At 52.0% G+C, this 27,260-nt stretch overlaps 12 protein-coding genes across 12 annotated transcripts; 7 read left to right on the top strand and 5 right to left on the bottom strand.

The window, feature by feature from the left end:
- Positions 1-1,264: 1,264 nt before the first annotated feature.
- Positions 1,265-2,589, top strand: J4E82_008520 (uncharacterized protein; the record flags this gene model as incomplete). The annotated part of the gene is made up of 2 exons (XM_051734751.1): positions 1,265-1,337; positions 1,391-2,589. The coding sequence occupies 2 exons, from the start codon at positions 1,265-1,267 to the stop codon at positions 2,587-2,589; spliced, it is 1,272 nt and encodes a 423-aa protein (XP_051585535.1).
- Positions 2,590-3,136: 547 nt separating this feature from the next.
- Positions 3,137-3,792, top strand: J4E82_008519 (uncharacterized protein; the record flags this gene model as incomplete). Its single annotated transcript, XM_051734750.1, has 2 exons — positions 3,137-3,217; positions 3,268-3,792. 2 exons carry the CDS (start codon positions 3,137-3,139, stop codon positions 3,790-3,792), a joined length of 606 nt encoding a protein of 201 aa, XP_051585534.1.
- Positions 3,793-4,166: 374 nt separating this feature from the next.
- J4E82_008518 (uncharacterized protein) lies at positions 4,167-4,856 on the top strand (the record flags this gene model as incomplete). The annotated part of the gene is made up of 1 exon (XM_051734749.1): positions 4,167-4,856. One exon carries the CDS (start codon positions 4,167-4,169, stop codon positions 4,854-4,856), a length of 690 nt encoding a protein of 229 aa, XP_051585533.1.
- A 298-nt stretch (positions 4,857-5,154) lies between these two features.
- On the bottom strand, positions 5,155-7,029 carry J4E82_008517 (uncharacterized protein; the record flags this gene model as incomplete). Its single annotated transcript, XM_051734748.1, has 1 exon — positions 5,155-7,029. The coding sequence occupies one exon, from the start codon at positions 7,027-7,029 to the stop codon at positions 5,155-5,157; it is 1,875 nt and encodes a 624-aa protein (XP_051585532.1).
- Positions 7,030-11,123: 4,094 nt separating this feature from the next.
- Positions 11,124-12,959, bottom strand: J4E82_008516 (uncharacterized protein; the record flags this gene model as incomplete). Its single annotated transcript, XM_051734747.1, has 1 exon — positions 11,124-12,959. The coding sequence occupies one exon, from the start codon at positions 12,957-12,959 to the stop codon at positions 11,124-11,126; it is 1,836 nt and encodes a 611-aa protein (XP_051585531.1).
- A 517-nt stretch (positions 12,960-13,476) lies between these two features.
- J4E82_008515 (uncharacterized protein) lies at positions 13,477-14,373 on the bottom strand (the record flags this gene model as incomplete). The annotated part of the gene is made up of 1 exon (XM_051734746.1): positions 13,477-14,373. The coding sequence occupies one exon, from the start codon at positions 14,371-14,373 to the stop codon at positions 13,477-13,479; it is 897 nt and encodes a 298-aa protein (XP_051585530.1).
- A 417-nt stretch (positions 14,374-14,790) lies between these two features.
- On the top strand, positions 14,791-18,626 carry J4E82_008514 (uncharacterized protein; the record flags this gene model as incomplete). The annotated part of the gene is made up of 3 exons (XM_051734745.1): positions 14,791-16,498; positions 16,707-16,739; positions 16,789-18,626. The coding sequence occupies 3 exons, from the start codon at positions 14,791-14,793 to the stop codon at positions 18,624-18,626; spliced, it is 3,579 nt and encodes a 1,192-aa protein (XP_051585529.1).
- A 542-nt stretch (positions 18,627-19,168) lies between these two features.
- J4E82_008513 (uncharacterized protein) lies at positions 19,169-20,278 on the top strand (the record flags this gene model as incomplete). The annotated part of the gene is made up of 1 exon (XM_051734744.1): positions 19,169-20,278. One exon carries the CDS (start codon positions 19,169-19,171, stop codon positions 20,276-20,278), a length of 1,110 nt encoding a protein of 369 aa, XP_051585528.1.
- A 487-nt stretch (positions 20,279-20,765) lies between these two features.
- J4E82_008512 (uncharacterized protein) lies at positions 20,766-22,091 on the top strand (the record flags this gene model as incomplete). Its single annotated transcript, XM_051734743.1, has 1 exon — positions 20,766-22,091. One exon carries the CDS (start codon positions 20,766-20,768, stop codon positions 22,089-22,091), a length of 1,326 nt encoding a protein of 441 aa, XP_051585527.1.
- A 1,338-nt stretch (positions 22,092-23,429) lies between these two features.
- J4E82_008511 (uncharacterized protein) lies at positions 23,430-25,104 on the top strand (the record flags this gene model as incomplete). The annotated part of the gene is made up of 3 exons (XM_051734742.1): positions 23,430-23,813; positions 23,870-24,490; positions 24,541-25,104. The coding sequence occupies 3 exons, from the start codon at positions 23,430-23,432 to the stop codon at positions 25,102-25,104; spliced, it is 1,569 nt and encodes a 522-aa protein (XP_051585526.1).
- A 133-nt stretch (positions 25,105-25,237) lies between these two features.
- Positions 25,238-26,026, bottom strand: J4E82_008510 (uncharacterized protein; the record flags this gene model as incomplete). The annotated part of the gene is made up of 1 exon (XM_051734741.1): positions 25,238-26,026. One exon carries the CDS (start codon positions 26,024-26,026, stop codon positions 25,238-25,240), a length of 789 nt encoding a protein of 262 aa, XP_051585525.1.
- A 247-nt stretch (positions 26,027-26,273) lies between these two features.
- On the bottom strand, positions 26,274-27,125 carry J4E82_008509 (uncharacterized protein; the record flags this gene model as incomplete). Its single annotated transcript, XM_051734740.1, has 2 exons — positions 26,274-26,749; positions 27,041-27,125. The coding sequence occupies 2 exons, from the start codon at positions 27,123-27,125 to the stop codon at positions 26,274-26,276; spliced, it is 561 nt and encodes a 186-aa protein (XP_051585524.1).
- Between the last annotated feature and the right edge of the window lie 135 nt (positions 27,126-27,260).

The following is a 27,260-nucleotide window of genomic DNA, read 5'->3' as shown; positions in this document are numbered from 1 at the left end:
CAAGAGCCCAATGTACGTCCTATGGTGCGCGTTCGGGAGGAAGCCCTCAGGGACCAAGTAGCTGTAGATGGGCAGGCGGAGCTCGGCAGGCAGTGCGAGAATGCGGCATGCTTTCGCAATTCGGGTACGGCTAGTGCTGGCTCGAGGGATAAGTCGTGCCATAGCGGATCAATCTAGCGATTGAGTTCCAGATGAAGAGTGAAAGGAAGTCAGGTCGCGAAAAAGTCCTCTCGCACAGAGGAGATGTTCGGCTCTAGTCCGCTTATATCATGTGTTCCAAAAGTGTCCTTCACCGTGAAAGGCCTCATTAGGCTGGCCATCCACAACATCTCTGCTTATAACATAGCCTCATTACATGCTCTTAATCCTCAGCATAAGACAGACACCATGATCTTCCCAAATGTACTTTTCTAGTCCATATTGCAGGATTGATGGTCGTAAAACACCACACACCTCATGCATCTCAAGCTCCTGGTTCCTTTCAGGGTTTCGCGCATACTATGGATGTCATCCGGGACGTGAAAAACGTCGTGGTCTGGCCAAATACTTGTTCCACCAACTTATCGGCAGGGTGTGAATCATTTTGGAGGCGGCACAGTCTATAGAGACTATCCACATTGCTCCCAAAAGGATACAGGAGTCTAGTCAACAGGAACAATTCACGGATTGTGACCAGACCTGCTTCCTTTGATACCAGTTTATCTGCATCATTCGCTGTTTGTGAAACACGTAGAACGTTGGTCGAGGAAGACAGATGGAACGTGAATAAGTCGAGGATTCTGCTGTAAGAAAGCGACACGAAGGGATATGTAGCTTACACGAACCCGGGCTCACTCCGGCGAGACTCAGTCGGGTGCGTGTAAGAACATGTAAGGCATTATAACAGTTGTTGTCGATGGACCGTAAGCTGAACAATTGAGGTGTCCGGCGGATGGCCAGAATTATCGTTGCGATTAACAGCGCTAAGCTATGACGTTCACCCGAGGTTGTTGGGGCCACATGCTGGCTAGTCATGCAGTCACGTGCTGCTCCAATGCTCCCGCCAAGACAAGCGCTAAGTTTACGCGAGCGTGAATGTTTTTGCCTACAACCTCACGCTCCGACAACCCAGCCACCCCGCAACACTTGACCCAACTGCGAACCTCACCCTCCAACACCATCTGATTCCATCGAGATCTGACTGCTTTGGATTGTCTATACTGACCTGCAAGTGTTCAAGTTACCTTTTTCGGTACATCAGGTCATATACCGCGCTTGAATCATTATGTCGCCTGCCCCTGTCCTTCAGACCGCTACTACCTTACCATCTTCACCACAACAACCCCACACACCCACGTGTACGTGAATACAACATGCTGTAGTTCTGATCAGAAGCTAATATAACATGTAGCGACAGCTATACCCGCATCAAAACACTTTGATGACATCTTTCACGCCAAGTTTATGCACATAATCCAGGAATGGAAGAATGACCCCTCGCGGGGCCAACTGACCCAAAAGGATCGAAAGGCTTTCATTGAGAATGCCTTCTTCGAAACCGATGAGCTTTACTTTGGTCGGCGGATGATGACCGATCTTGAGATCAAGCTTCGCGCACTTACCAAGGTCTTCTATAAGGTTCTTGCTGAAGAACCTTGGTCTGAGGATTGGATCCGCGCCCCTGATGTTGAGCGTAAGCTGTCGAAGTTTGAGATGCACGAAGACTCCGTAGCCCTTGCCAAGCAGTACGGCTTTACTACACCCCGGGAGGCGGTCAAAGCGGCACGTGAGGCTGGCATCAAGAATGCCGAGACCTACAAGGAGGCCCAGAAGGAAGGGAAGTCTCTCCAAGACATTAAGCTTGATCGTGGCCCATTTGATGATATTGAGATTGTCTACATCGCTGGCACGGTCTCGTCATCTGCTACAAGCAAGATCGACCGTTCGAGTATTTACCCAGTATCCGTCTCCTCGGTCGCCAATGTCCTCCAGAATCATATATGTAGGGACATGGTGCGCCCGTTCTCCATGGCCGAACGCTTCGTCAACTGCACCGATACCAAGGAACTCGAAGACATGCGCCGCTTTGCCTGCAACGTCTGCGACTTTTGTCCCCATCTCCTCGATAACGACAACGTAAGCCTTCTTGTTGTGTTACTCATTCTCTCGCGATCTGACTGTTGTCGTCGCTTTGAGGCCAATGGTATCCGTATTGAAGGCTCAACGATTAGCCACCGCAAGGCCGAGTGTATGAAGAACAAGATGGGCTGGAAGACGTCAGAGGACAAGAAGCCATATGACAATTTCGCTCAAGAGTTTCAGACTCGTGTTAAGAACGCTTGCTTTCCGGCTCCTCGAGCCCAGCGCATTGGTGGCCGGAAGCCGCCGCGCAACTCCTCCGGTCCTGCGACGCCTCCGATCTACGCCCAGCCTCACATGGGGTATGTCGCGCCTCCTCAAGTTCGTAACGACAATGTCAACACCGGCATTAACGTTGCTGCTCCGCCTCCCCAAAATCATTTCTCGCAGGCTGCTCCTCCGGCAATCAAGGACCAGCGTGCATCAATCGGTACCATTAGCAACACCGCCGAACCCATGGACCTTTCTTAGGGCGACTGGCGATCTTGCTTTTCATCACCAGTCTGATTTATTGCATGGCCATGGCGTTATATGGGTATCGTGTATTCTGCATAGAGGTATAAAAACGGCGTTGAGCGATTTGTCACAACACATCTACAGGTGTGATATCATCTAAGCACCAGCTTCTTCTTAAACACATTCATGTACATAGTTACACAAGCTTATCTGTAGCTGTCTAATACATACACAAGTGAATGAAAGACTACGGGATCCAACTCCGAGATATTGTCTAGTGATATTGATATTTTAGACTAAGACATGATCCAGGCCCGGAGATGCCAGTGTGGTAGAACAACATTATGTCAGCCCAATAGCTGATTGAGGCCATTTAGAATTTATCATATTATGATATCAGTATCCAGGCCAATTTGCCGTCTCATCTACTTCCATCCCATCTACTTCCAGTCACAAACTCAGCTAGACCGCCAAGCCAAATCTGTATTCAAGGTCGATACGGCTCGAGAATTGCCTGCTCAAGATCCCACTCACTTACTCGCTCACGAAATACACTGCCGCAATGGAATTCAATAGCTTCGACTTTATCGCTCTCTTCCTGTGCTCGAGTATCTTCGGCCTTCTCTTCTCGCTTTGGTCCAAGGTACGTGAATTAATACAAGTTTCCATGTACTCAATTACCAACTGATTCAGACTGAGCTTATCACCGACCGCGAGATCATTCTCTTAGTTACAGTCTTTAGCGCTGTCGTGATCGGGCTTCTCGCGCGCATAAACGCCACCAGAGCGCTCACCAACTTCCTCACAGATAACGTAGGAGAGGTACACAAAAAGCAGCTTCGGGATCTTGACGAAGCCCATCGTCGCCACATTGCGAGCGTCAAGCTTGAGAGCCATCGCGAACATCTTCGCCTTCAAGGCGATGTCAATAATGCTGCCCTCAAGTTCGACCATCTATACAACGAGCACGATTACATCTCGAGCATGTACCAAGAGCAGATGCAATACACCGAGGAACAAGAGGATCGCATCCGGTATCTCGAAAAGAAGCTTCAAGAATTTGGTCAATCTACGCCAATGACTCGCACTCCTTTCTCCGCGCCGCCTTCGCAGATCAGCTTTTCTCCCCCACCACGTCGCCAGCAATCTAATGAGACTCTCAGCCATGCAGCTTCGGCGAGCCCACTAGGTCAGGTTTTGGAGGCCGAGGACGAATAGATGTGCTGCCAGTCAATTCCACAAGGAGAGACGCTAGCGTGGCGGATGGAGATCAGCTTACACTTTTCAGAGACGCAGAACGTATGGGAAGTTTTGCTGCCGCTCACTTGCACTACTGCATCCATGTAAACAAGGCGGGTAAAGATGTAAAGCTGATGGAGGTTCAAAGTAAGAGCAGGTCGAAGATACCATGCCTAAAAAAGGTCTTTAGGCCTTAATTGACAGTTGTTTGCGCCTCCTATGCATGGCAAAAAGTGTCACTCCGCTCTGATCTCGTGATATGTTTCGTAGCAAGCACATTGAGTATAAATCAGTACAAGATCCAGAGAGATAATACATCTCCAAGACATTCTTACTGAACCTCAACTTCCGCAATGTTATCACCAAACTACAGTTTTACTGGGCCCACTGCCGAAACTATTGTCAAGATCTCTCAAGCCATCAAAGAAGTCGACACTAGCGCTCCCTCTTCCCTTCACAACCACCGTCGCTATCTACACCTAGTTCGTCGTCTCGCTAGAGAGATGGAGGTCCAAATTCACTCCTGGGAGGTTCTCGACGCGCGTGCCGAATTTGCCAGGTCGCTTATTGCTGTTGTTGATAGGGAATTAGATCTACCACCTGAGTACTACGAAGGCCAGAGCGAAGATGAGGGCAGAGAGACTCCGCAGCAACTCGGTGTTACACATGATGAATCTGCAGTACGCCCAGCACGATCCCGTCGCTGTCAGGGTGGAACGACTGCACAGCAAATAGGTGCCCGGTTTGCTGATTTTCCAGATATGCTACCGGCACCACCTTTTATGCAGACCGCACGTACACTTGGTTTCGCGACGCCGCCTCAGTATACCGCGATGTCGTCATCCCCACCTATGAGTGCAGCGCGACTGGACTACCGTGCGACGACAGAAGACGAAGATCGACGTGCAGATGCGTTTCGTACGCATGATACACAAACATTACCGATGGAAGCTAGAGTTACAGGCCGTCGTGCTTATCTCAGGAGAAGTCAGAACACTGCAGTAGACTATTCGTCGAGTCAACCAAAAGAAGACGATGAGTGAACGTTTGCAGAGTTTCGCGATGCCTGAGAAATATACACAGAGTAGATTGAAGGCAGCTGAGTGTGGTGGACAGCAGGGTAAAGATTGGGCATGGTTTCATTGATGAGCAACTCAAAATTTGATCTGACGACGTATGATGACAATATGATTGCTGTTGACTCCCTAAACATGCGCAATGAAGCAAAGGGTATATCTATCCAAAGTATAACAGGGCGAGAGAAGGGTATCGTGTGAAAAAGCAGAACCACATAAACTCCTTCAGCAAAAACAAAAGCGAAAATCAATCTGGATGCGAAGCTCAATGCTTCCTCTTCGATCCTTTACGACTCAGCCCTGTGCGAGATGCATAAGCAGGCTGAATGTAATCACCCGATGGACTGTCAGAATCTGTTGCGAAGGGATCGACATAGCTTTGAGTCTGCGTCGTACCGTAACGGCTATCATTCTGCAATCGAGGGGTCGGGAGCGCACTTTCGACGTTGCGCAAGTCCCATGGATCTTGCGATGTTACGGAAGGCGACATCATAGATGAAGCTGCGAAGGGATTCTCCTGACCACTGGACGAAGGGCGTCTAGATGACGACGGCCTAGTAGCGTATTCCTGGTTAAAGTTCTTCGGAAACGACAACGGTGGAGGAGCACGTTTTCTCGAGCTAGAAGGTCGGTATGTCTCTGCAGGCACTTGGGTATCAAATGCTGGAGGGTTTGGTTGCGAGATGCTTGTGCGACGCTTGCTGGGAGTTCGACCCAACTCGGCTGGACGCGAGGTAACGCTATCGTGGCGGGTCATTGACTCTCGTCGATTTGAAAGTGAGCGGTCGCCGCCACGCGGGTCCCAGTAGCCAGGTTTCTCCTGTTGGGTCTTGAGATTTGCCGCCAGTTGTTCATCTCGTTCTCGAGCTTCTGCGATCTGCCTCTCGCTACGCATCTGCGCCTTCTCAAATTCGATCAGGCGTTGCTGGTCTGCTAGCTGAGCTGGCGTCATGGTTGAGGACATTCTGCGTCCTGCAGATGGTCGTTTGCTTGAGTAGTCGGTTGTTGGAGGCTTCGACCGCTCCTTCTTCCGGTCTCTCGCTGCCTTCTCGAGATCTTTCTGCTCTTGTCGCAAACGCTCTTCTTCCTTAAGACGGCGAGACTCCTCTCTAGCTACTGCTCTGTCTTTTTCCTTCTCAGCTAGGTGCTTTTCTGCCCTTTCTTTCGCGCGACTGTCTGCACGGCCAAGTTCGAAACGCACATGCCTTTCGTTCTCCCTTTCAGCTTTCGCAGCTTCTTCAGCTGCCTGTCGCTCAGACTCCTCTTGACGTCGGCTAGATTTGGGCTGCCTCAGTCGCTCGTCACCGTTCTTGGAACGACGATTGACTTCAGGCATACTTGAGCCACTGTACGAGGAGTTGTCGGCAAAGACGTCGTTGTCAAGTGGGTTCTGGTAGGAGTCTCGTGGAGCGACATTTGAGGTCCGGTATGAGCCAGATGACATTCCAGTCGGGCGCTGAGACGGCGAGGATGGAGTGGCAGGAGGCGGGTTGTGGATGACAGTGGCAGGATATCTTGAAGTCCGCGGCCTAGCCGGTGGGTCATCGTCTGCATAGAGCGATGGTGTTTGGCTGGAAGATGCTGACGGAACATGCGAAGGACGATATCCGTAGGACATGGTGGGAGTGGCAAGATAGTTATTGGGGTTATCAAAAGTTGCCGTCGGAGGCAGAGGTGCCTCAGGAAAGCCTGTTCGTAGAGGGTATGAGGCATCGGAGCCTACCGGCTCAATGACTGCTTCGTGAGATCCCCTGGAGCCGAGAGAAGACCGATCAAATGGTTTGCTGGAGACAGAGATCGATGGGTATTTTTTGGTCTTGTCTTTCTTGGAACCAAACCCAATGATAATCTCGGTGCTGATAGGTCGTTGGCCATCCCGAGTGGAAGGGCGACTGCCACTGCCCGATGGGCGGCGTGTTTGAACCAGGTATGTTCCACTACCAGTAGGAGTTGGTGGGTTTATCGGGGATGGCGTGTCGTCGCGGCCTGGGGAGCCTCTCTTGGGGTTGTATCGATAGGGTATGACCACTGCGTCCCGGCATGGTTTTCTATCGCGTGCTTTCTCGCACAGGCGGGCCCGAGAAGATGTCATGGGTCGCCCATCAGGGCTGTACTCGATGCGCTCCTCTATCCGACACATGGCGGTAACGTGAAGTAGGTAACGTTGGGGTTGGGAACTTCAAAGACGAGGATGATTTTGAACCTCTCTGTCTTGAGTTCAAGATGGTGGTATCAGACCAAGTTGTCCGAGTGTGTAACCCAATCAGAGAATGGGCAGTTGCGGAAGTATTTGGTGTGAAGGGTGAATCCTATGACAAGAGTACGATGACCTTACAAAGTACAAGTTGATCAAAGGATGTGTCGATTTGTATTTGCTTGATGCTTCGGTAATGTTGGGGACACCGACGGTATTTGAGCAGCAGGTGACGGCCCGACTGAGACAAGCGGCAAGCAGGATGAGTGTACTCGTCAGTTCAAGTACGAACCGAAAGGCGAAAGAGTCAGAGCGGCGAAGGGGTAATAATAGAGTGTGATGTGCAGGGAGCTATGCGACTTTGTAGAAAGTAAAGTGCAGCCCTACTGGGCAAGGGTTTCTTTTAAGCACCAGGCGGCGCAGAGTGTAGCCTGGGAAAGTGCACCATGAGTGGACAAGGGAACAGATTTACCAACGATGACCGAAACGGGTGTGCAGAAAAAGGTGCCAGTGCCAGGCCGCAGCGACGGGCAGGACAGAATGCATGAACATGATCCGGGCGTCTTTGGGGCCATTCCTTAGGGCTGCGCAGCGGTGAATTGCACAGCCTGCGAGCGACCGAAGACACCGCCCAGCCACAAGTGGGACCCTGTCCGTCACCGGTTTTCCTGTGCCTGAGGGTGATGAAGAGGGAGATAGGTCCGCTGCAATTGGGGAATGAGAGAAATTGTCGAGTCTGCCACCCGGTTTGCGCATCCGCGCGGCCGCACAACCTGTCTCAGACTCGATGGGCAGCAATGGCAAACTGCCGGTGCTCGAGCGCCTCCCCCAACTCCCTCATCATCGTACCCCTAAGCTCGGCCCTAGTGACTTTGCTCGATGACATTCCTCTTTCTTGAAAAGACGGGAACACGCTGGTGCTGTTAGCGATGGAAAAAATCCTGACAGACAGCTTTCAGCTGAAAGACTGGCGAATAGAGGCAGGCGCCATGCAGTCATTCCCGTATCGTCAGGCAGGCGGCCCTCCATGCCAGGCACCAGAAGCCGGGGATTTGATCGGCGCCCAATGCCCGACCATATTACTTTACACTGATGATTGATATGGATGGAGGGAAATGTGCTTGGCCGCTCGACTGGCTGGTGCTGGTGGGGCCCCTCACGGTGCGGCGGGCACTAAAGGGAGATGCACACCCACGCGAGCAGCGGACGCATCGTTCGCATACTGGCCTCATGCATCGCGTCCTAAAACCTCGACAGCGCGATTATATTGCGCGCTGTTAGTGTCTTGCAGATTCGCGAAAGAGGTGCTGATGGATTGCGGTCGTCAAGACGATTGATGATGGTGGGCAGGCGAATTGCTGAGCATGTGAGCCTGCTGCGACCTTGCTGCCTTGACTCATCCGAAGTCGGGAAAGAGTAGTCGACACCTGCCGCCAAATGGTGAGTCTTCGTCAGCGCCCTCCCCCAATATCGAGCACATTGTCCCTTAGCGCCGACTCGTGATGTAACGCCGAGAGGCTACAATTCGCCGACCTTGACGACAAACCTCACTCCTTACAAATCTCCACCATCGTCAGCGCGAATGCCATAGTCACGCAAGCGTCTTTGTGTGCCAAATGTGGCTGTCGACCGATGTGTGCTCCTGGCGAGCCGTTTGGTCCACCCCTGGCCCACAGTCTTTTCTGTGGCTTCACAGCCTCACTCACCAGCCCTAAAGCTCGTGCGCTTCGTCACTCTTCTGATACTTTGGGGGTCAAAATCCTTGATTCTCAGACAAGTACGAGTGGAAGAGCAAGCGAGCCGTCCCTTTAATTTGCGACACCGCTATTTGCGTCTCTCACCATATCCGAGGAGGGATTTGGCCTAATGAGGAAGGCACGGCCACCTCAAGCAGCCACCGTTCTCATTTGCAGTGGCGCACACTCTTTCAATTGCTGACAAAGAGATGGACAATGGTGTTCAGTTTTGGCCGTACGTGGCATCATTGCAACATATGTCTTTGCTACGAGAAGCGTGGTCGGTCCGTGATCGATCGCGACAACGGCAAGTATGTTCTGGGACGCTGTGCTGCCACACCCTTTGCAGTCCACTCTCCCAATCAAAAATCTCTACCGTCATGGAGATATCGTCTCACCGTGTTTTCGCAAACACCATGCCGGCTAAACTCCATGGTGCACGTCAATGTCCACCGATATCTCTGCCTCAGCCACGACGCCTCAACAGACTAGACTGATAGCGTCTTAAGGCATGCCGCGCCACAGCATATCACCAATCCGCTATCAGTGTCGCATAGCCGCTCAGCCCTCGTTGGCCGCCTGATGTATCCAAAAGTTTGCGTCTCACAAACTTTGCTCACGCTATCGATGACCTCGCGATGGCCCGACCGGCGGTTGCGGAAACTACTGCGAACCCCAGACCCACCCAAGTCACCGCCGTGCTTGAATATTCTGCACTTAACATGTGGTATCGTCGAATAGTGCCACCAATGGCATCACTGTGGTATCACAATGGTTATGGTGTTTTTCTTCCGTGTCATGGTCACACCGCCGTGGATCATTCCATGGCAAGGAGTACGTCTCAACGGCTGTGAATTGAACAGCTAGCGAAGAGTATGCCTCCTAATCCCTCTGGATTCCAAACGGGACCGCCAACGCAATATCGTCAACCGCGCAAACCGCCCACAGTTACTACGACTCTAACTTGCCAAGGTCTCACCAGCAGGTTTACCTGATACACATGTCAATACACAGCCACCACCTTCTTCCTCATATCTTACAGGAACAGTGTACGCGCCGTTCCGTCTTGCCTCGCCATCCGTAAGCAACATGCAAACTGCTATCAAGCTTCGGCCCCATTGTCATTGAGCACCAACCACGGCCCTGCGCAGGAACAACAAGCTTTCTTGCATGGGTACAATGACAGCTGAAACACCTGCTTAGGCCAAGAGTCAGGTATCAACAGCAGAAATACACCGTTGTAGCCCAATTCGAACAAGAGTTTCTAAACGGTGTCTTGCGGGATATTGCCAAGCACGGCGAGATTCGACCGGCATACATGTAGACTTCAGGTGGAGTGAGACTGTTGAGAGTGCAATAGCTAACATCCTCGAACGGACCCAGCAAGGCACAAGTGCACACTAGCCGCCATTGAACGGATATCCGTCAAAATCATATGCACGAATGCACATGACTGCTAACATACGGGCCGACTCAGAGTGACCTGGATAGTCTACTACTACCAGATGTCTGTCTCACCTCCAACAAAGATCGCGGACTCTCTTCGCAGCCATCCCTGTTCCAGGACGCGTGTTAGTCGGCATGCTTGCCACCACCATGTTGCGGCACAGCAGTCCAATATTGCTTTCTTGGCATCGTCTACTGACTTCGACGTCGGCTCTTGCTGAGCCGAAGTTGGAGCCTGCAAGATGTCTCACAATGTAGGCAACCACCATGTTTAGCACTAGTGCGGCCCATGATTTCTCAACGCATAACCTCGGTCATAGATTTCTGTCCGCTTTGTCAGTCAGTGATGTCTGGAAGCTTCGTGGCTATTCTGTAGGTACGTAATGTCTCACTGTCTGCCTTGGACCCAATAGTCTCGAGTGAGCGATATCGCAAGTGTAGCGTATGGGTCGATGTCTCATCCAACGGACCAAACTACACTACGTGGGAGAGGACCTTTGGAAGACGTGGTCTATCAGGTGACCAGCAGGTTTTGAGATACTTCGTGCCATGAGCCACCTTCCTTTTTACGCACTGTGACCCGAAAGAACATGACGCCGTTCATCTCTCTGGCTCAACTGACGCCCATACCGCTTGGATTCGTTTCTCATCATCCTCTTTGAAGGATGCCCGACGTGCCTGACACGATCACTGACGTTTGTTCATCCAATCAATGCTCATACAAAACTTGTTCTCTAGAAGATCAGCTAGGGCAATCACCAGAGAAAGCAGCAGGAAACGATATATGTGTATTTCATATTCATTTCACACAGTAAAGTACAATGGATGCAGTATACTACAAATCCTCCCTGTTTCGTCTTATCTCAACGCCTCAGCCATCCCAGGAAAACCCTTTGCGGGCTTCGCACGTCCTTGAGGGGCCTCGCGCTGCAAAAACTCACTCAACTGCTGACCTTTCTCACTCATCTCATCCAATTCCTTGACCCCACTCTTTCCCACTCCACTGACTATGCTCTCTAGGTCACCGTTATCGATGTTAGCCCTAACAGGTGGCTTGTCATCGAGTTCACCTCTCGCAATCATGACTTCAGGGCCCGTAGCACGATCGAGTTTGATGTGAATACGGCCATCGTTCGTGACGCTGGCGTATCTAGGTTGCACCATGATCTTCTTGCCACCAGGTGTATCGACATCAATTGTCTCGACGTCTTTGGCGTTGGCCATGCTGGCGTTGCGATTGACAGGTGAGTAGTCTATGCCCTTGAATTGATCGTTTGCCACAAAGCCTCCAACTCCGAAGCGGGCGTAAAGCTCGTTCGATGTACCCGTGCGTCTTGCTTGCATGAGACGGGCTGGTATAGGAGTGGGCTTGGCTTGGGGACCGAGAATGGGGTGGTTGGCGATGTAGGAGTAGTGGCGAAGGTAGCCGAGTCCAGCTGAAGGGTGGGTGGAGAGTGGTGCGGTCTCTTGATCGAATTGGAACATCTCGATGTCGCGCTTGGAGGCGTCTTCCTTGAAGGTTGTGTTCTTGAACTTCATGGTCGGTATCCTCAAAAAGGGAACTATCAACTTGCTGACGAGCTTGCTACTCAATGGATCCTTCGCAGCCTCTCTTCGTAGCGCCCTGATGCCAGCTTCAATCTGAGGTTGCGTGATTTGGCGCCAGGCGTTCTCCCGTTGCTCGTGCCATGCCTCAGCTTCTTGGGCATCAATTGGCGGGACCTCACCAGATTTTGTGGCGGCAAGTCGGCGGGTGGCGTAGATCTCGTTCTTGACGTACTCAACTAGGTACTCATTGAACTCCTTCTTGCGGCCTGTAATCTGTTTGTTGAGGTAAGAGACAAATTCTTCGGCGCTCATGCCAGGGAGCCAAGGGCCATCGTGCTTCCACCGCCTGGTGTTGTGAACGACTGGATCCACAGGCGGTGGTCTAAAAGGTGTAAATGGTGCTGCTGCCATTTGCTCCTTCAGTGCTTTCTTTGCTTCCTTCCGCTCGTTCTGGAAGGCGTTGAACTCTTCTAACCAGGGCTTCGTCTCTGATCCTCCTCTAGACGCTTCTTTTCGGAAAGCCTCAAATTCGACAAGGTTGTCAGCCCATCCACGTGCCTTGAAGCTCGCGAGTTTCGATTGCCATTTTTCTCTCCAGGTAGCGTTGAAGGCTTCCCGCTGGGCCTTGGCTCGCTGTGCTGGCATACTCTTCTTGAGCGCCTGCAAGTACAATCCAGCCTCATCTAGTCCCATCTCGGTATCGTAACTCGTAGTATCATCCCGGACCTCAAAGGCCCCAAGTGGTGGTTCGTTCGTTATCTTCGACGTGCTCTTCATCATAGGCATACCCATCTCCTCCCATTTTTGCCTGGTCCGCACATGGTCTGCCGCTGAGTCGAAGTCGGTAACATGTTCGATAGTATCAAGTTGAGTGATCCTCAGTACTGGGTCGCTTGTTTGAACTATGTGACTCCTCGATGGGATTGGCCGCTTGAGACCCCAGTCACCACGTGCTAACGAGGACTTTGTTGTCGCAATGGCTTGGTGGGTCGGGTATGGAAGCGTGGCGGTGTCGGAGGCCTTGGAGATGCCCGCGCCGTAGGTTTCGCTAACAGGCGGCCGTGGGAGCGGGTTCGGCAGCGAGAAAAGGCGGGAATTTCGGAGAAGATTTGCAGTAGGCGAGAGAGACTGGCGGCTTAGAGACATCTTGGCGATGCGACAGCCGCGTGTGGGCGTTCAATGGCGGCTGAAGTGATGATCCCGATGTGTGTATAGTAGAGAAATGTCGATGGAGTTTGCGGCGAGGGGTCCGTGCGAGACTTCCGCGGCTTCTGATGGGCCACAGGCATGGATCACATCACGATGTCAACATTGTCAAAAGTATGAAAATATAGGATTTGTAGACATTAATTTCCGCAGTGGCTAATCTGCGACTATCCATCAAGAGCAGCCTTGCTAAGACATATCCTGAGCCTTCTTGACTTTGCGCTTTGGCAGCAGGGTTTCAAGAATGACTTCTGTTCTACTGAGTGCAAAACGATTCCCACCGTTTTCCAGGCTGGGATCTCTCTCTACAAATGTACTCGGCCAATAGGTTCTATCCTCATGGTCTATCGAATGTGTTTTGCGAGTTGAACGTTTTGTGGTTTTCATGGTAGTCTCATGGACGCGTGCGCACCGATGAGTGGGGACCTTGATACGACAAGACCTTGATCATGGCAGCTCACCCAGGCAGGTGCTTATCCCAATCTTGGTCGTCGTCCTCATCATCGTCGTCTTTTTCTTTGCGGTTGATACGTGGAACGTGCCCTTCGATGGCCATGGTATGGTCAGATGTTTGGGAAGGAAGCGAGGGTGGCTGTGGCGGCGCGCTGCTAGATGAGCGCTCGAGAATCTGGTCTTGGATGAGATCGTTGTTTGCCTTGGTTAGGTTACTTGGTTTCTCCCCCCGTTCGAGCGCCAGATCCTTCATAGCATCCGCTTGAGCAGCCCAGGCTGCATCCAGGTCTGCGTCTTCGTCTACATGGGCCGTGGTCGCGCTTTCCTGCTTCAGACGTAACGGTAGAGCCTTCTGGTGTTCATCGGCATTGTCCACCATGAGCTCAATCTTGTCGCCGTATCCCCCGTGCCGCATCCACGCAGGCTCTTCGTTCAGCTGCACCTTGACGTAGAGTGCGCGTCTTGCGCAGTCGTCTGAACACCACACCTCTAGCACCTTTCTGTCTACTATCTGCACACCGTGGTCTGTGTCAACAAACTGCTTCCTTGCAGTGGATCGCGCCTTCTTCTTTGGTTTTGGGCAAAGCGCATAGCCACACTTGTCGGCGATGTTGCGCTCCTCGATGAGAGCATCATAGTCGGCAGGCTGAAAGGGAATGACGGCCTTTTGAAAGAAGTGCGCATCTGAGGGTGATGGTCGCTTAGCATCTGCATCGGGCGAGGTGGGATAGTCCATCAGTGTCATGACAGCCTCGAGCACCTCTGCCTCGACGCGCTTGCGATCTTCAAGTACCGTCGCATGGTGGCGGGCGACTGCAAGGTGGCGCGGGTTCACGGGTTTCTTCGCAGGGGGCCCGTTTGTGGAGACAGTCGTGTTCTTGAGTATGGACTTGGGCGGCATGTCGGGTGTCTGTTGGTGTTGGGATCGTCGTGGCTAGAGTGTGAAGTGGAACCTCTTTGGGCGTGCCTTGGCGGAGCGTCGGGGGACTTGGGCGGGGCTGTTTCGAGCTTCGTCACCACACTTCTTCGCACGGAGGCACCTGCAGCAGCCCTCATCCTTCCCACTACCCCTCGCCCCGAGCTGTGAGGGTGCAAGCATTGAATGGTACGTCGTGACTTTGTTCCGCGCCTCCCGCATTGCTGCACATGCTGACATCCGCGTCATCGCAGCTCCACGTCCGAGACCCGCCGTGCACAACGCCCTAGAGAGCTCCCACACAATCTTGCCCAAGCGCTGTTAGGCAGGGACCGCAGCTGTCACCCCCCATTGAGCATCCTGCAGCTGGAACGACTGCATCCACCACTGTAGCCCGTCGCCATGTACAAAGTCAAGGCCGTCTACGACTACGCGTCCCCCCACGAAGATGATTTGGGCTTCAAGGTCGGCCAGATAATCTCCGTAACCGAGGAGGAGGGTGACGACTGGTATGTGGGTGAATACACCGACGAGAGCGGCACCAAGCACGATGGCCTCTTCCCCAGGAACTTCGTCGAGCGCTACGAGCCAGAGCCGCCGCCACGGCCCAACCGAGCATCGCGGCACAAGCCCTTAGAGCAGCCGCCTGTGCAAGAAGCTCCCCCCATGCCCCAGGCCTCTCAGCAGGAACCAGAGCCAGTTCAACCTCAGGAGCCGGAGCCACCCAAGCCACAGCCTCCCCCCATAGAGGTGCCCCAAGCTGCCAAAACAACACCGTTGCCCATGTCGCCCATGTCGCCCCGCTCTGCGTCGAGCGCGAAGGCCCAAGAAGCCCTACCGCCGCAGTCAGAGTCGCCCAAGCCAGCTCCTCCTGCGAAGAAGGCCCCGCCACCTGTCGCCGCCAAGAACAATGCTTTCCTGAGCCGTATCGCCGCTTTCAACAAGACAAGTGAGCCTCCGCCTAAACCTATCAAGCCAGCTGGCGTCGCCCCGAGCTTTGTCAAGAAGCCATTTGTGGCTCCGCCGCCGAGTCGGAATGCCTACGTTCCTCCTACCCGAGAGTCGGCAGCTCCACCAGTCAAGACGTACCGTCGTGAGGAGGATCCCGAGATTGCAGAGCGCCAGGCGCAGAATCAGAACGATGCAGAGCGTGCGGGACTGGTTGCTCATGATTCTCAGAAAACAAATGAAGGCGAAGAAGAGCAGCAGCCCAAGATGAGTCTGAAAGAGCGCATTGCTCTTCTTCAGAAACAACAGCAGGAACAGGCAGAAAGGATGGCAGCTGCGCACAAGGAGAAGCCGAAGCCTAAACCGCCAGTAGTCAGGAGAACCGAGTCCCAAGACGCCCACGCTGAAGACAGCGAAGACACTGGTCTAGAGCGCGTGACAAGTGGAGCGTCCAAGGGTCGTGCGTCCATGGACCAGAGTCGACCTCCGCGGGCATCTCACGACATTCGGTCTCCGGACTCGGAAGCCCGCAATCGCGAACTACTTAGCGAAAACGATGCCGATCAATCCGCCGCCGGAGACACCGAGGATGCTGGAGGAGAGTCCACAAGTGTCGAAGAGGATGAGGATCGACCAAAGAGCAGGCACCCGCCGCCGCCACCCCCTAGAGCACCTAATGCTCCTGCCGAAGAGCCCAACGTTGGCGACGAGCAAGATGTGCCCGGAGAAGAGGAGGAAGAGGAGGAGGAAGATGAGGAGACCGCAGAGCTGAGACGTAAAGAGGAGCTACGTGAGCGCATGAGGAGATTGGGTGGCGGCATGGGCGGCATACCCATGTTTGGCGGTCCTATGCCCATGGGCGGTCTTCCACCAAAACCACCAAAGAAGAAGTCGACCACTGAGAAGAAACCCGAAGACGCCGAACAGTACAGCATGCCCCAGCAACGTGTGCCTATGTTTGGGTTTGGTATGCCTGGCATGGCACCCGTCAAAAGCCCAGAGCCGGAAGACCGCTCGCTTTCCGTCGAAAAGGAAGACGAGACCTCGCACCCTGTGACCAGCGCTCATCCAGCGGACGAGGTACCTGATGTAGAGGACGTCGCATCTCAGCCAACTCAACAAACATCTACTGGCAGTGGCGCCCCACCTGTCCCAACAGACCGTAAGTTCTTGATTCCTCGCAAACCAATCCACGCTTTCGTACGCCATACCCAAGACTGCCTGCAGCCACCATCTTCCGAGACCTTGTCAAAGACCTATGTCACTTACGACGGTCTATCGGAATATGTTATGACTGTATGCGTGTCTAGTATGTGTGTGCATAATGCTGTAGTTTGCGTTCTTATTGATACTGTACTGACAATCCTTAGGACGACCTGCTCCTCCTCCGGTGCCAGCAGCGTGTAAGTCACGTCGCGTTATGATGCTCAAGCTTATACTGACAATACATAGCTCGACCAGTGCCACCACCCCCTCCTCAGATTCTCTCTCCTGGACCCGGATCTGAGTCTGGCGATGAAATGACAGACACTGCTAACACACCGTCTGCTCCAATGCAAGCACCCAACAAGCGACTCTCATATTTTGCTTCCGGTGAGCCATCACAAGACCCATTAGAGAGGCGTGCGCCACCTATCCCGTCTGCCGGTCCCGGATCTCCTACAACAAGCCGGCCACCTCCACCACCTCCACCAGCACAAGCGCCCCCTTCGCGTCATGAAGATCTGCCAATCCGCAGAATTGACCGCAACGAGGGTGAAACCGACTACGAAGGTGATTATGACACGGACATGGCACCAGAGGCAACCCATAAAGATGCTTTGAAGTCACATGCTAGGGATTCAAGTGTAGAGGACAGCGCCTTAACAGACGAGCCAACATCAGCACGATCGCCCACAATTCCCCACGGCATGCCACCTCTTCCCCCTACTGCGCCTCGTGCAGTACCGCCTCCTCCACCCCAGCAGGCGCCCAGCCGGCCATCAACAGATGCACCACGTGGTGCTCCTCCTCTTCCCCCGGTACCGCCGCCGACTCGCAACGCCCCTATGGACGACGATGACGACGAGTATGATCCGTACAAGTATTCCGGACCACCTCCTCCACAGGCTGCGGCACCTGCAGCTCCTAGAGCAGTTCCACCACCCCCACAAAGTCAGCCGCCTCCCCCACAGAGTCGTCCACCGCCACCAATGCCACCATCGATGCCTCCCATGCCCCAGCGTCAACAATCAGACGATGAGGACGATTTGTACTCTTCGCCTGCGCCTCGGAAGTCTCACGACAGACCGCCACCTCCACCGCCTCAGGCCCCGCCGCACCAGCATGCACCTCCACCTCTTCCACACATGCAGGCTCCACCTCCCCCAGCTCAAGAAAGAATGGCACCACCTCCACCCCAAGAGCGTCCTGTTTCAATGTTCTCACCAGTTGCAACAGAGGCACCACCTCGGATATTGAACACTCGAAAGTCACTCGATGCTGTCCAGATGCTTACAACTCGCTCCTCCATGGATCAGACCCGTCCGACAACGAACCAAGGTTTCATTGCAAGTGATATCGATTTGGGGGTTTCTTCGCATTGGTGGACTCAACCCAAACTGCTCCCTCCTTCACTGCAGGGTCGTAAAGACGTCCTGGTAGACATGAAGGAGTCGCAGTCAGGCAACACTGTAGAGAAACTCATCAAGGTTCTTTACCTTGACTATTCACAGACAATCATTTCCGCTCGCTTCGAGGTCACCAATGTCTCCGACGTTGACCTGGAGCAGCGCAATGAGCCGCCACCTCCCAGCCAACGACCAGACCAGCTAGAGAACGCGTACGAACAGTATGGTCGCTCGATAGCCAAGACCATCGAGTCAAAACAGAACACTGTTGTCGGCAACGGCACGCCGCACGGTCTGGTTGATGAGCTGTTGAAGCCCTTCAATGACGCATTGCCTCCGATCTCGACCCGTTCGTATGGTGCGCTCGTTTACGCGAACTTGGCCAACGCGTCCACTCAATCTTACGATGAGATCCGCCCTGGTGACATCATCAGCTTCCGCAACGCCAAGTTTCAGGGTAAGACTGGACCAATGCATGCCAAGTACGCAATGGATGTAGGGAAGCCAGATCACGTGGGTGTTGTTGTCGAGTGGGACGGTAGCAAGAAGAAGGTGCGGGCTTGGGAGCAAGGACGCGAGCACAAGAAGGTTAAGCCTGAGAGCTTCAAGATGGGAGATTTGAGATCAGGTGAGGTGCGGGTATGGCGTGTAATGAGTAAGAATTGGGTTGGTTGGAACTGATGGAGCGGAGAGTCGTTTGTAGGTGTGCGAGTGTAGAATTGTAATTAGAACCTAGTTTTGTGTCTGTGCTACCTACCTAGCTCCTGTAGAACTTCCCCCGTCAACACCGTCAAGTACATAAATCTATCTCAATACATCGGAACCTTTTTACCATCGTCCACATCGCAAACCACAACAAGAATTCAGAGTCAGCACGAGGCATGTGAGCTTCAAATTGATACAGATACTGCGCCCACTCTTAGTGCATCATCCGGTTTGTCCGAACCGTTCTTGCTAACGACTTCTTTGTTACGGAGTACGTCACCTCCTTACTCAACAAGAAACAGATCCAGCTGGAACAATCTGCGATGTCAAACTATCGCTTGAAATGTAGTACCGATGTTTGCCTCAACACAAAGCAGGGAGCGATAGTGGAAAGTTAATCAGAGTATAAAGATGAACCGTAGGTCGGCTCGGTAGGTTGTGTCTCTTAATCACGATTACACACTTAAGATAAGTATCACAACTGATCGAAGAAAGACGTGAGTAGCCAATTCGAAGATATGAGTGACAAATCAGGAAGTGGAAGAGACCGAAACAGTGAGATGCCTGCAGAAAAGAAGGGGAAAGCCGAGAGAGAAGCGATCTTGAAGGCCAAACTCGCAGAGACCTTACGACTTGCTCAAAGGCTATTGAACGAACTCAGTAACGATGACGATGCACCAGAACCGGCGGAGATCTTAGAAACCACAGGTAGCGATCTGATCGGCCAAGAGGATGAGGAAGATGATCTATTTAAGCAGAGTACAACGGGTGAATCAGAGTTGTCTAGGAACAAGGGAAATAGTGGCAAAGCGAATATGGGCGAGCCAACCAATACCACTTCACATGCGCATCACGAGAAACAAAACCTGGAGGTTCCATCTGATCTCACAGTTACAGAAGCGACTTTGACTGAGAAAGTTGGCGTAGCTTTCGACAAAAAATATCGATGTATCGCACGCAGGAAAAAGTCGAACAAGAGTAACGTGGAGATGTTAGTCCTGGCTGATGAACTTCAATGGCTTAGGAGAACTGTTGTTCGGCCCGACCTCCCGGAGGCTTTCGAAGATTATAAAAGAGCTAAAGAAGCAGGAGAATTTAGGAAAGTAGCGATACCGAGGTGGCACGAGGTCCAGGTACTCGAGAGCGTCATTTTGGATACTGACGTGAACTCTGGGGAGGATGACGGCAGTGATGATGGCACTCCCGGAGACGAAAAGGATGAACCCGTACTACTAGACAGCGGAGATGACACGCAGGCTGGAGTAGATGAGCAAAATAGCTTAGTAGCAGATGCAGAAACTCAGACAGAGCCTGATCAGGCTGCACTAGACGACGCTGAATCTAGTAGCAGCGCAGAGTCTCAAAGCTCTGAACAGCAACGTGTCTCGAAAAAGGACGTAGCAGCTACGGAAGAAAAGAATAGAAAGATTCTTAGAAAGAATGTTCAGGGAGAGGCAGCAGAGAGAACATCAAAGTCTCAAAAGGACAACAAGAGAGGCTCCGCCGCGCCGGCCAGTATGCAACCACCAGCGAAGAAGCCAAAGTCTGCGAAGACCGCAAAACATGCTGAAAATCCGGGTGAGGATGACATGGAGGGTATAGTCGATGCGGACCCAGAACAGACATAGAACTAGTCTTCGTGACCACTCGTAGTGGCTGACGCTCGTCGTCCATCTAGCCAAACCAGCTGCCTTTAGACCGTTTGCTAGACACTTGAAACTGCAACAACTATCTCGCTCTTTCGTACGAATCAAGGGGTAATATGATGTCATAGACGTTATGTTCCTGAGCATGCCTGTTTAGAGCTGCTGATACTTCACCACCATGGTTTGTGTAATATCTCAGCATTTGATCCCGTTGAACACTGAAATTTTCGCGGTACTTTTCATGCAAAGTTCGTAGCTTCAAGTATCGTTTCCTCGTACTAAGCTGCTACCTTCGAGTTTGATCAAGCCACTCGTGCCGTATAGCAAGCTTGAAATGATCAGCACTGGTGATATGCGATGTGATTGCTTGCACAACTAGCAATATTACAAGTAGGAAAGAGCGTCGCGCAGAAGCCCAAATTCATTCGTCACTACCTCCTTGAATCACACCTGACATATCAGACACGACATGTCGGACAATGACCCAGAACCAACGAAGTCCAGCAGAAGTGATGAGCTGCAACTCAAGTCTGAGACAACCACGATCAAGCCGGACGAGAGTACAGCCTCAGACCGCCATGACGAGATTAGAGTGCCTGCCGACATAGCAAAACTCTGGTTGAAAGATTCAATGCCGAACAACAACGATACAGAGGTGATTGGAGACATCATAGCTGTAAGAAGACGGGGTGGTCCACACACAAATTACAACTACCTGTTGACATCATCGATAAGAAAGCCTTCCAGTACTGAGGGAGAAAATTCGGAAGCTACCAACGACTTACTAGAATCAGGGACCTGGTATTGGCCAAGTCGCGTTACACGAGAGGCGAAGAAAACCTGGAATGGCCTAGAGAACACAGTTTCTATGCTAGAGCTGAACCTGGACATCAAAAGTGATCTGAATCGATTTAGTGTGTTCTTAGTTCGCATCGATTCTGAAAAGGTAAATCCACTCTATGGGGTTGCTAACTGGGAATGGGAAGCAGTTGGAAAACCTCTAGACATCATAAGATTTCACGCAAAAACGAAGACCGCTGCTATTGCACTTCCAGAAGTAACAGTGGGCAAAGCTGTTGCTGATAGAGAGTCCAGTACATTATCTGAGAAGCAAATGCTTGAGGCAATTTTGCGACGAGCGAAGAATTCGTCCGGCTGGTCCATTTGCGGAAAGAACGACTATGGCATCTATGATCAGGAAGACTACCAGAAGGCAAGAGCACTTTCTCTTAAGACAGCAGCTGAAGTACTTAAAGCTGCCTTCAATCACCACAAGGAACCATGTAACTTGACCGAGAAGCAAGGAGATGTTCTCAGTAGCATCAGACTGCACTTTGTGGGACGCGTCGATCCTCTTTCCCCTCCTTCGAGATCAAGCGACATCGCGCGAGAGGGACCCGAGATATTTCCAACGCTGATGTTCAAAAATTTCTTTGATGATTTACAAGGCTGGAGTGCCGAGAACTTGCTTGGCCTAAGCCAGACAGAGCGGAAAGGCTTCGTCAACTCACTCGTACGCCAAGCGCCTCACATGTTACAGGGACGCCATGGAGTTTTACCCCTTGTACTTGTTCTTGGGTCGGAGGAAGGCCTCGGAAGGGAGCTCCACGCATGCAACATTCAGGTCGAAAATAAGTGGTATGAACGCTCTCATCGGGAAATTCTTCTCATGCTCAGCACGTCGCTGAAAGACGAATTTCCGGAACTAGAGGTTTCGGAGATCCATGCTACGTGGGAAAGTCTGAAGCGAATAATTCAGGCGAACGATAACGAACAGAATGCAGCAATTATCTAGAGACAGTGTCGAATAGAGGCGTGAGGGAGGCCAGTATGACAAAGAAACTAGACCTGAGGACCTTCAGCTAACGCTGGTGTATCTGCAAGGTAAGGTAGCTATAATAGATACGGAAATATCGATGACATAAAAGACCAAGATGACTCTTGTGCATACGAGGCCCTGTTGACGTCTGTGCAACCATGTATCGAATCTGCATCTTCCCCTCCGTACTCGAATCTATAACCCAAATGTATAATCTGTGGATCTGCAAGGACGTCTTTCTTACTACCTGGGTTACTGGGCGCGTGCCGAACTCGTCTCCCTCTCCGTATTGTTCCCAGTCGCCTATCAAGCGTGCTCCTCTAATCTTGACCCCTTCCCGTTCGACAGCCTATTTGCTAGTATCTTTTCTTGGTACGGAGAAGCTTCGCGAAGCCAGATTGATACGTGGAGATATCGACGACGGAGATGACCAGCAGGCTACTGAAAATGAGCGCGTGCTGGGAACGACAGAGGCAGATGCGACGTAGGTATCTTCGCACACCTGCGTCCAACAGGCGTGCGGTTGGTCGAAGTATCAGTCCTCGTGGCTGTAGTCATAGGCATTTCGCGTCCTGCTCATATCGATGTGGTAAACCCTGGATTGGCTCAACTGGAAGAAGTTGTTTCCTGGAAGAGAGTAGGTCGATGCTGTATGCTGGTAGCCGGCATCAAAAAGATATTACCCTCGACATCGCGACAGCCTGTTGCTATCTATCGAATTCTGCGGGTATGCTTGTGCTATCTGGGCTTGTTACTCTCAACTCTTTAGCTTTTCTGACCATCTCGCGTCAAGCTGGTTTCCAGAGGGCGAGCGCAATTCACACCCTGGGTAACAATAACACACGTACGAGGGCGCTGCTGGTCTATCGGGTTGTACGAAAGGGCTGACTGAGATGATGTTGGATGAAGGTTGGTGTGTCATCCGGAAAAGCAGCCGCACTATTGTTATGCGCTTACTAGCTTCAGGAAAAGCACCTCGACGAATCGATGACGCGGTAACTCCTTTTGCTCAGGACGCCATTCTTCCCATCGTAGACGCACCCGAACAGACATTTCAGCCGCGGAGCCTTATCATGGCGCGACAGCACCAAACGCGCAATAAAACGCCAAGTTGACTTCGCGTACATGGCGAGGCGCTGAAGGTGGGTCAAGGGGCGGCTGCAGAAGATCGTCGCCTCTTTATCGTTAAATCCATGCAAACTCCGGGAATAATTACATATCCACGGATCCAAGTTGGACATGATACAAATACTCGGCCTTCCGTCATTGTAGCCAAGAATCCGTCTCGCCGACTCTCAAACTTCTCCGATCGCTATGGCAGACTCCAACATAGGCCCTCAGCATACACCAGTATTGCCGCAGTCTCAAATGCCTCCAGAACAGACACCAGCTGCAAGAGAGGATGATTACGGAAAGAGCGAGGAAGATACGACACATGACTTGGAGAAAGCTTCAAGCAGCACCGTGCCACCTCCGACAGATACGGAGTCCTTCGTAGAGTTCGATGGACCCAACGACCCTGACAATCCAAAGAATTGGACGCCAAAGCGGAGATGGGGGATCACTATCTCTATGGGCCTCATGGTTTTCACAGTCACATTTGCCAGCTCGATATTCAGTGTCAACATCGGTGTTGTCCAAGAGAAGTTCAATGTTGAACTGGTCACAGCTACCCTTGGCGTAGCATTATTCGTCCTGGTACGTTGAGCAACTCCTCAGCGATCGGCTACCCAGTAGCTAACACAGAGCTACAGGGTTTCGTATTCGGTCCAATTGCCTTTGGACCCATGTCAGAAGTGCTTGGCCGGAAGCCTCCCTTGATGTTTGGCTTTGCACTGTTTGCTATCTTCCAGATCCCAGTAGCACTCGCGCAGAACATTACAACGGTATGCGTCGGTCGATTCCTGGGTGGATTCTTCGCCTCTGCGCCTCTGGCAGTCGTTGGTGGAGCTCTTGCAGACTTGTGGGATCCCATCCCTAGGTCTTATGCCATCTGTGTCTTCGCTGCCGGCGGATTTGCCGGCCCCGTAGCAGGCCCCATTGCTGGTGGCTTCATTACGGAATCACACCTTGGATGGCGGTGGACGTCGTGGATCACCCTGATCATGGCCGGTCTGTTCGGAGGCATCGGCTTCTTCGTCGTTCCGGAAACGTCAGCCGCCAGGATACTGCAACTGCGAGCTGCCAGGTTACGAAGGGAGACGGGTAACGACAAGTACCACGCTGCAGCAGACGAGAACAAATTGACAGTCGATAAGGTTGTCAATGTCTATCTATTGAGGCCATTCATCATGTTCATCCAGGAACCAATCTTAGCACTTGTGACAGCCTACATGAGCTTTTTATACGGCATCGTCTACCTACTATTTGAAGCAGTAAGTGTTCATCCCTATAATCCTCGATAACAAGGCCTGACAAGTGACAGTTCCCGGTGTCGTTCCACGAAGAACGAGGATGGTCTTTGGGTGTATCGCAGCTGCCATTTGGTGCCTTCATCGTTGGCATTCTGCTGGGTGCTGGCTGCATCGCTTATAGCTCCGCCACAAACTTTACTCGCGCATTCCACAAGCACGGCAGGGTTATTCCGGAGGAGCGTTTACCACCTATGATTTTAGGGGCAATTGCACTCCCTGCCGGTCTATTCTGGTTCGCCTGGACTAGCAGTCCCGACATCACCTGGGTGCCACAAGTGCTCTCGGTTGCTCTCCTCGGTTTTGGCTGCATGGTGCCGTTCTGGCAAGGTATGAGCTACCTCATCGACTGCTATGGCTTCTATTCCAACAGTGCCATCGCGGTCAATACCTTCATTCGCTCTTTCGCAGGCGCGTTCTTCCCACTGTTTACGCATGCCATGTACCACAACCTTGGTGTACCTTGGGCGAGTAGTCTTTTGGCGTTCATCTGCGTAGTCTTCCTTCCTGTTCCCATTCTTTTCTACATCTACGGTGCACGAATAAGGAAGAAGAGCAAATGGGCACCAACAGCATAAGAAGTTAGGAATTGAGCATTGTTCGTGGCCAGCGGTCGAGCGCTTTACACATGGGTATCCATTTCTCAACCACTTGTCATTTCCAAGAATTCCATTCATACATTCATTTCCTTTGGTCTCTGCCTGCATTGGTTCATCCAAACTTGGGGGCCCATCCGTGGAATCCAGCGAGATTTCCTTCAGCCATTCTCTTAACGCGCTCGAGTCGCTCGACTGGTCCCAAACCCCTCAACTCCTCCCAGTCCAGGTCGCCGAACAACTGTGTCAATGTCGCGAAGGCAAAGGCCCAGTATCCGCCTGCTGCACGTGCTGCTTCATACTCCACCGAGCATCTAATCTTCTGCGAAGGAAAAACCCAACCACGACGCCAGTCCACGCGTCCAACATACCACTCTTGGCATGTTTGAAGCCAAGTCGATGATTCCCAAAGATATTGCCTCAAGGTGCCATCCATGATCATCTGTCTGCCATCGCCCGTCTCGACGTACAGCACGGAGTGCATTAGCACCATAGGCTGATTCGGATTACTGCGCCAGGTCAAGATGCGGTCGATCTTTGGCCAATATGTCAACCACTGGGCACGTCCGTTGAATAGCTTCCTGACCAGTCTGTTCACTTCCTCCTCTAGAACAAGACTGAACCAGTCGCACATGTTAAAGCGCGAGAGTGCGTCGTTCAACCACGGTGGCAGGAAGGTGCAGCGGCTGAGGTCTTCGGGGTCAGGCGGGGCGAACACTAGGTCTTCTATCGACCAAATCTTCCAGATCGGGACTGGGACCGAAGGATCGTGAAACTCAATCGCGTATGCGGGGATGGCCTTTGGGGCAGTATCGGCGGCGGCGTGGAAGCAGACGAGGAGTACTTGCAAGACCTCTTCCAGGGATAGGCGGGTTGCGTTTATGGTAGATGCAGCTGACACCATGATGGGTTTATGAGCAAGAGAACGACTTCTGCTCAAGAATGTGTTGTCCTGGTGGTTGTAAGAGTATAGAGGGACGGCGACGATTCATCTTGAAATCAGGCGCTAGTGGTAAGTCAGTGCACCCTTGTAAACTTGGGAGCGGCTTCACTAACTATTCCACTAAGCTGTGATCTCAAGGAAACTGTTTCTTGTTGTCTTTGAAAATACAGGCAGTATAGTGTCATTGACGAGGTCACAAAGACCTGTCCTACTGTGCCACTGCCTCCTCATATGCACCCGCAAAATTGGCCCTGCTCAGAGTGCGAATCTGCGCCTCAATTTCATCTTCCGCACATCCACGCAGAGAATGCCAGTCCACTTGCTCAAATATCTGCTCCATACGCCTGCTCGCGACAGCCCAATATCCATACTCGTTGTTCATGCTCAGCGCCTCCGCACGAATAATCTGGTCTCCTCCAAAGTATTCTTCCAAATACGGAGCTTGGCTCAGATCCATATGGCTTTCCACAAGCTCATCCTTTGTCATGAGCCAATGTGTCACCCAATTCCATCCGTATTGATCGATAGTACCATCGAAGATGTACTCTTCACCGTGACCGTCGTTTATCAACAAGACTGAGTGACCAGGTGGGTTGTGAAAACCTCGCAGGTCTGAGACGAGAAGAATGTATGGTATGGCACGAAAACGTCTCCACTCAGTCGCGTTGCTGAGGCCGAGAAGCTCTGTGAATGATCGGTCAGTTATCCACGGCGCAAAACCTGTAGTACGTCGCAAGAGCTTACTTTCCAGATGTTATTCTACGAAAGGCTGCATGATCGCACAGAATGTGTCGCATCTCATCCTCATGATGTAAGCGCGATATATATAGCTTGTCTTGATTCGTGACATGTCGGGGAGCCTCGGTGTGAAATCTCCGCTCGATGAAAGGACGGCTATCGAATAGGACTCCGAATAGAATGTGTCGCAGATGATATCCAACCACCTGAAAATCTCGTACCCGTAGACATGGTAACCAAAGACCGCTTCTTGGAATACGATGAGGTGTACAAGAAGGATCTGGCGAAGGGTAAGGGGCGGGGGAGGTGGGGTGACTGGCATGCCGGCTACACACGGGTTGGTGGCCATGAGTTGAGGAGAAGATATGAAAGTCACTTGAAAGAATGGTGTAGCAAGATTTGCTGTCATTTGTGCTCGCAGCGTGGGCGTTTGGATGTTGTTACTAGCGCGGAAGTG

Source organism: Alternaria postmessia (assembly GCF_024291825.1).
Source record: "Alternaria postmessia strain BMP 2775 chromosome Unknown scaffold_69, whole genome shotgun sequence".
NCBI lineage: Eukaryota > Fungi > Ascomycota > Dothideomycetes > Pleosporales > Pleosporaceae > Alternaria > Alternaria postmessia.
The sequence above is the reverse complement of the archived record's forward strand: the minus strand, read 5'-3'. Positions and strand labels throughout refer to the sequence as shown.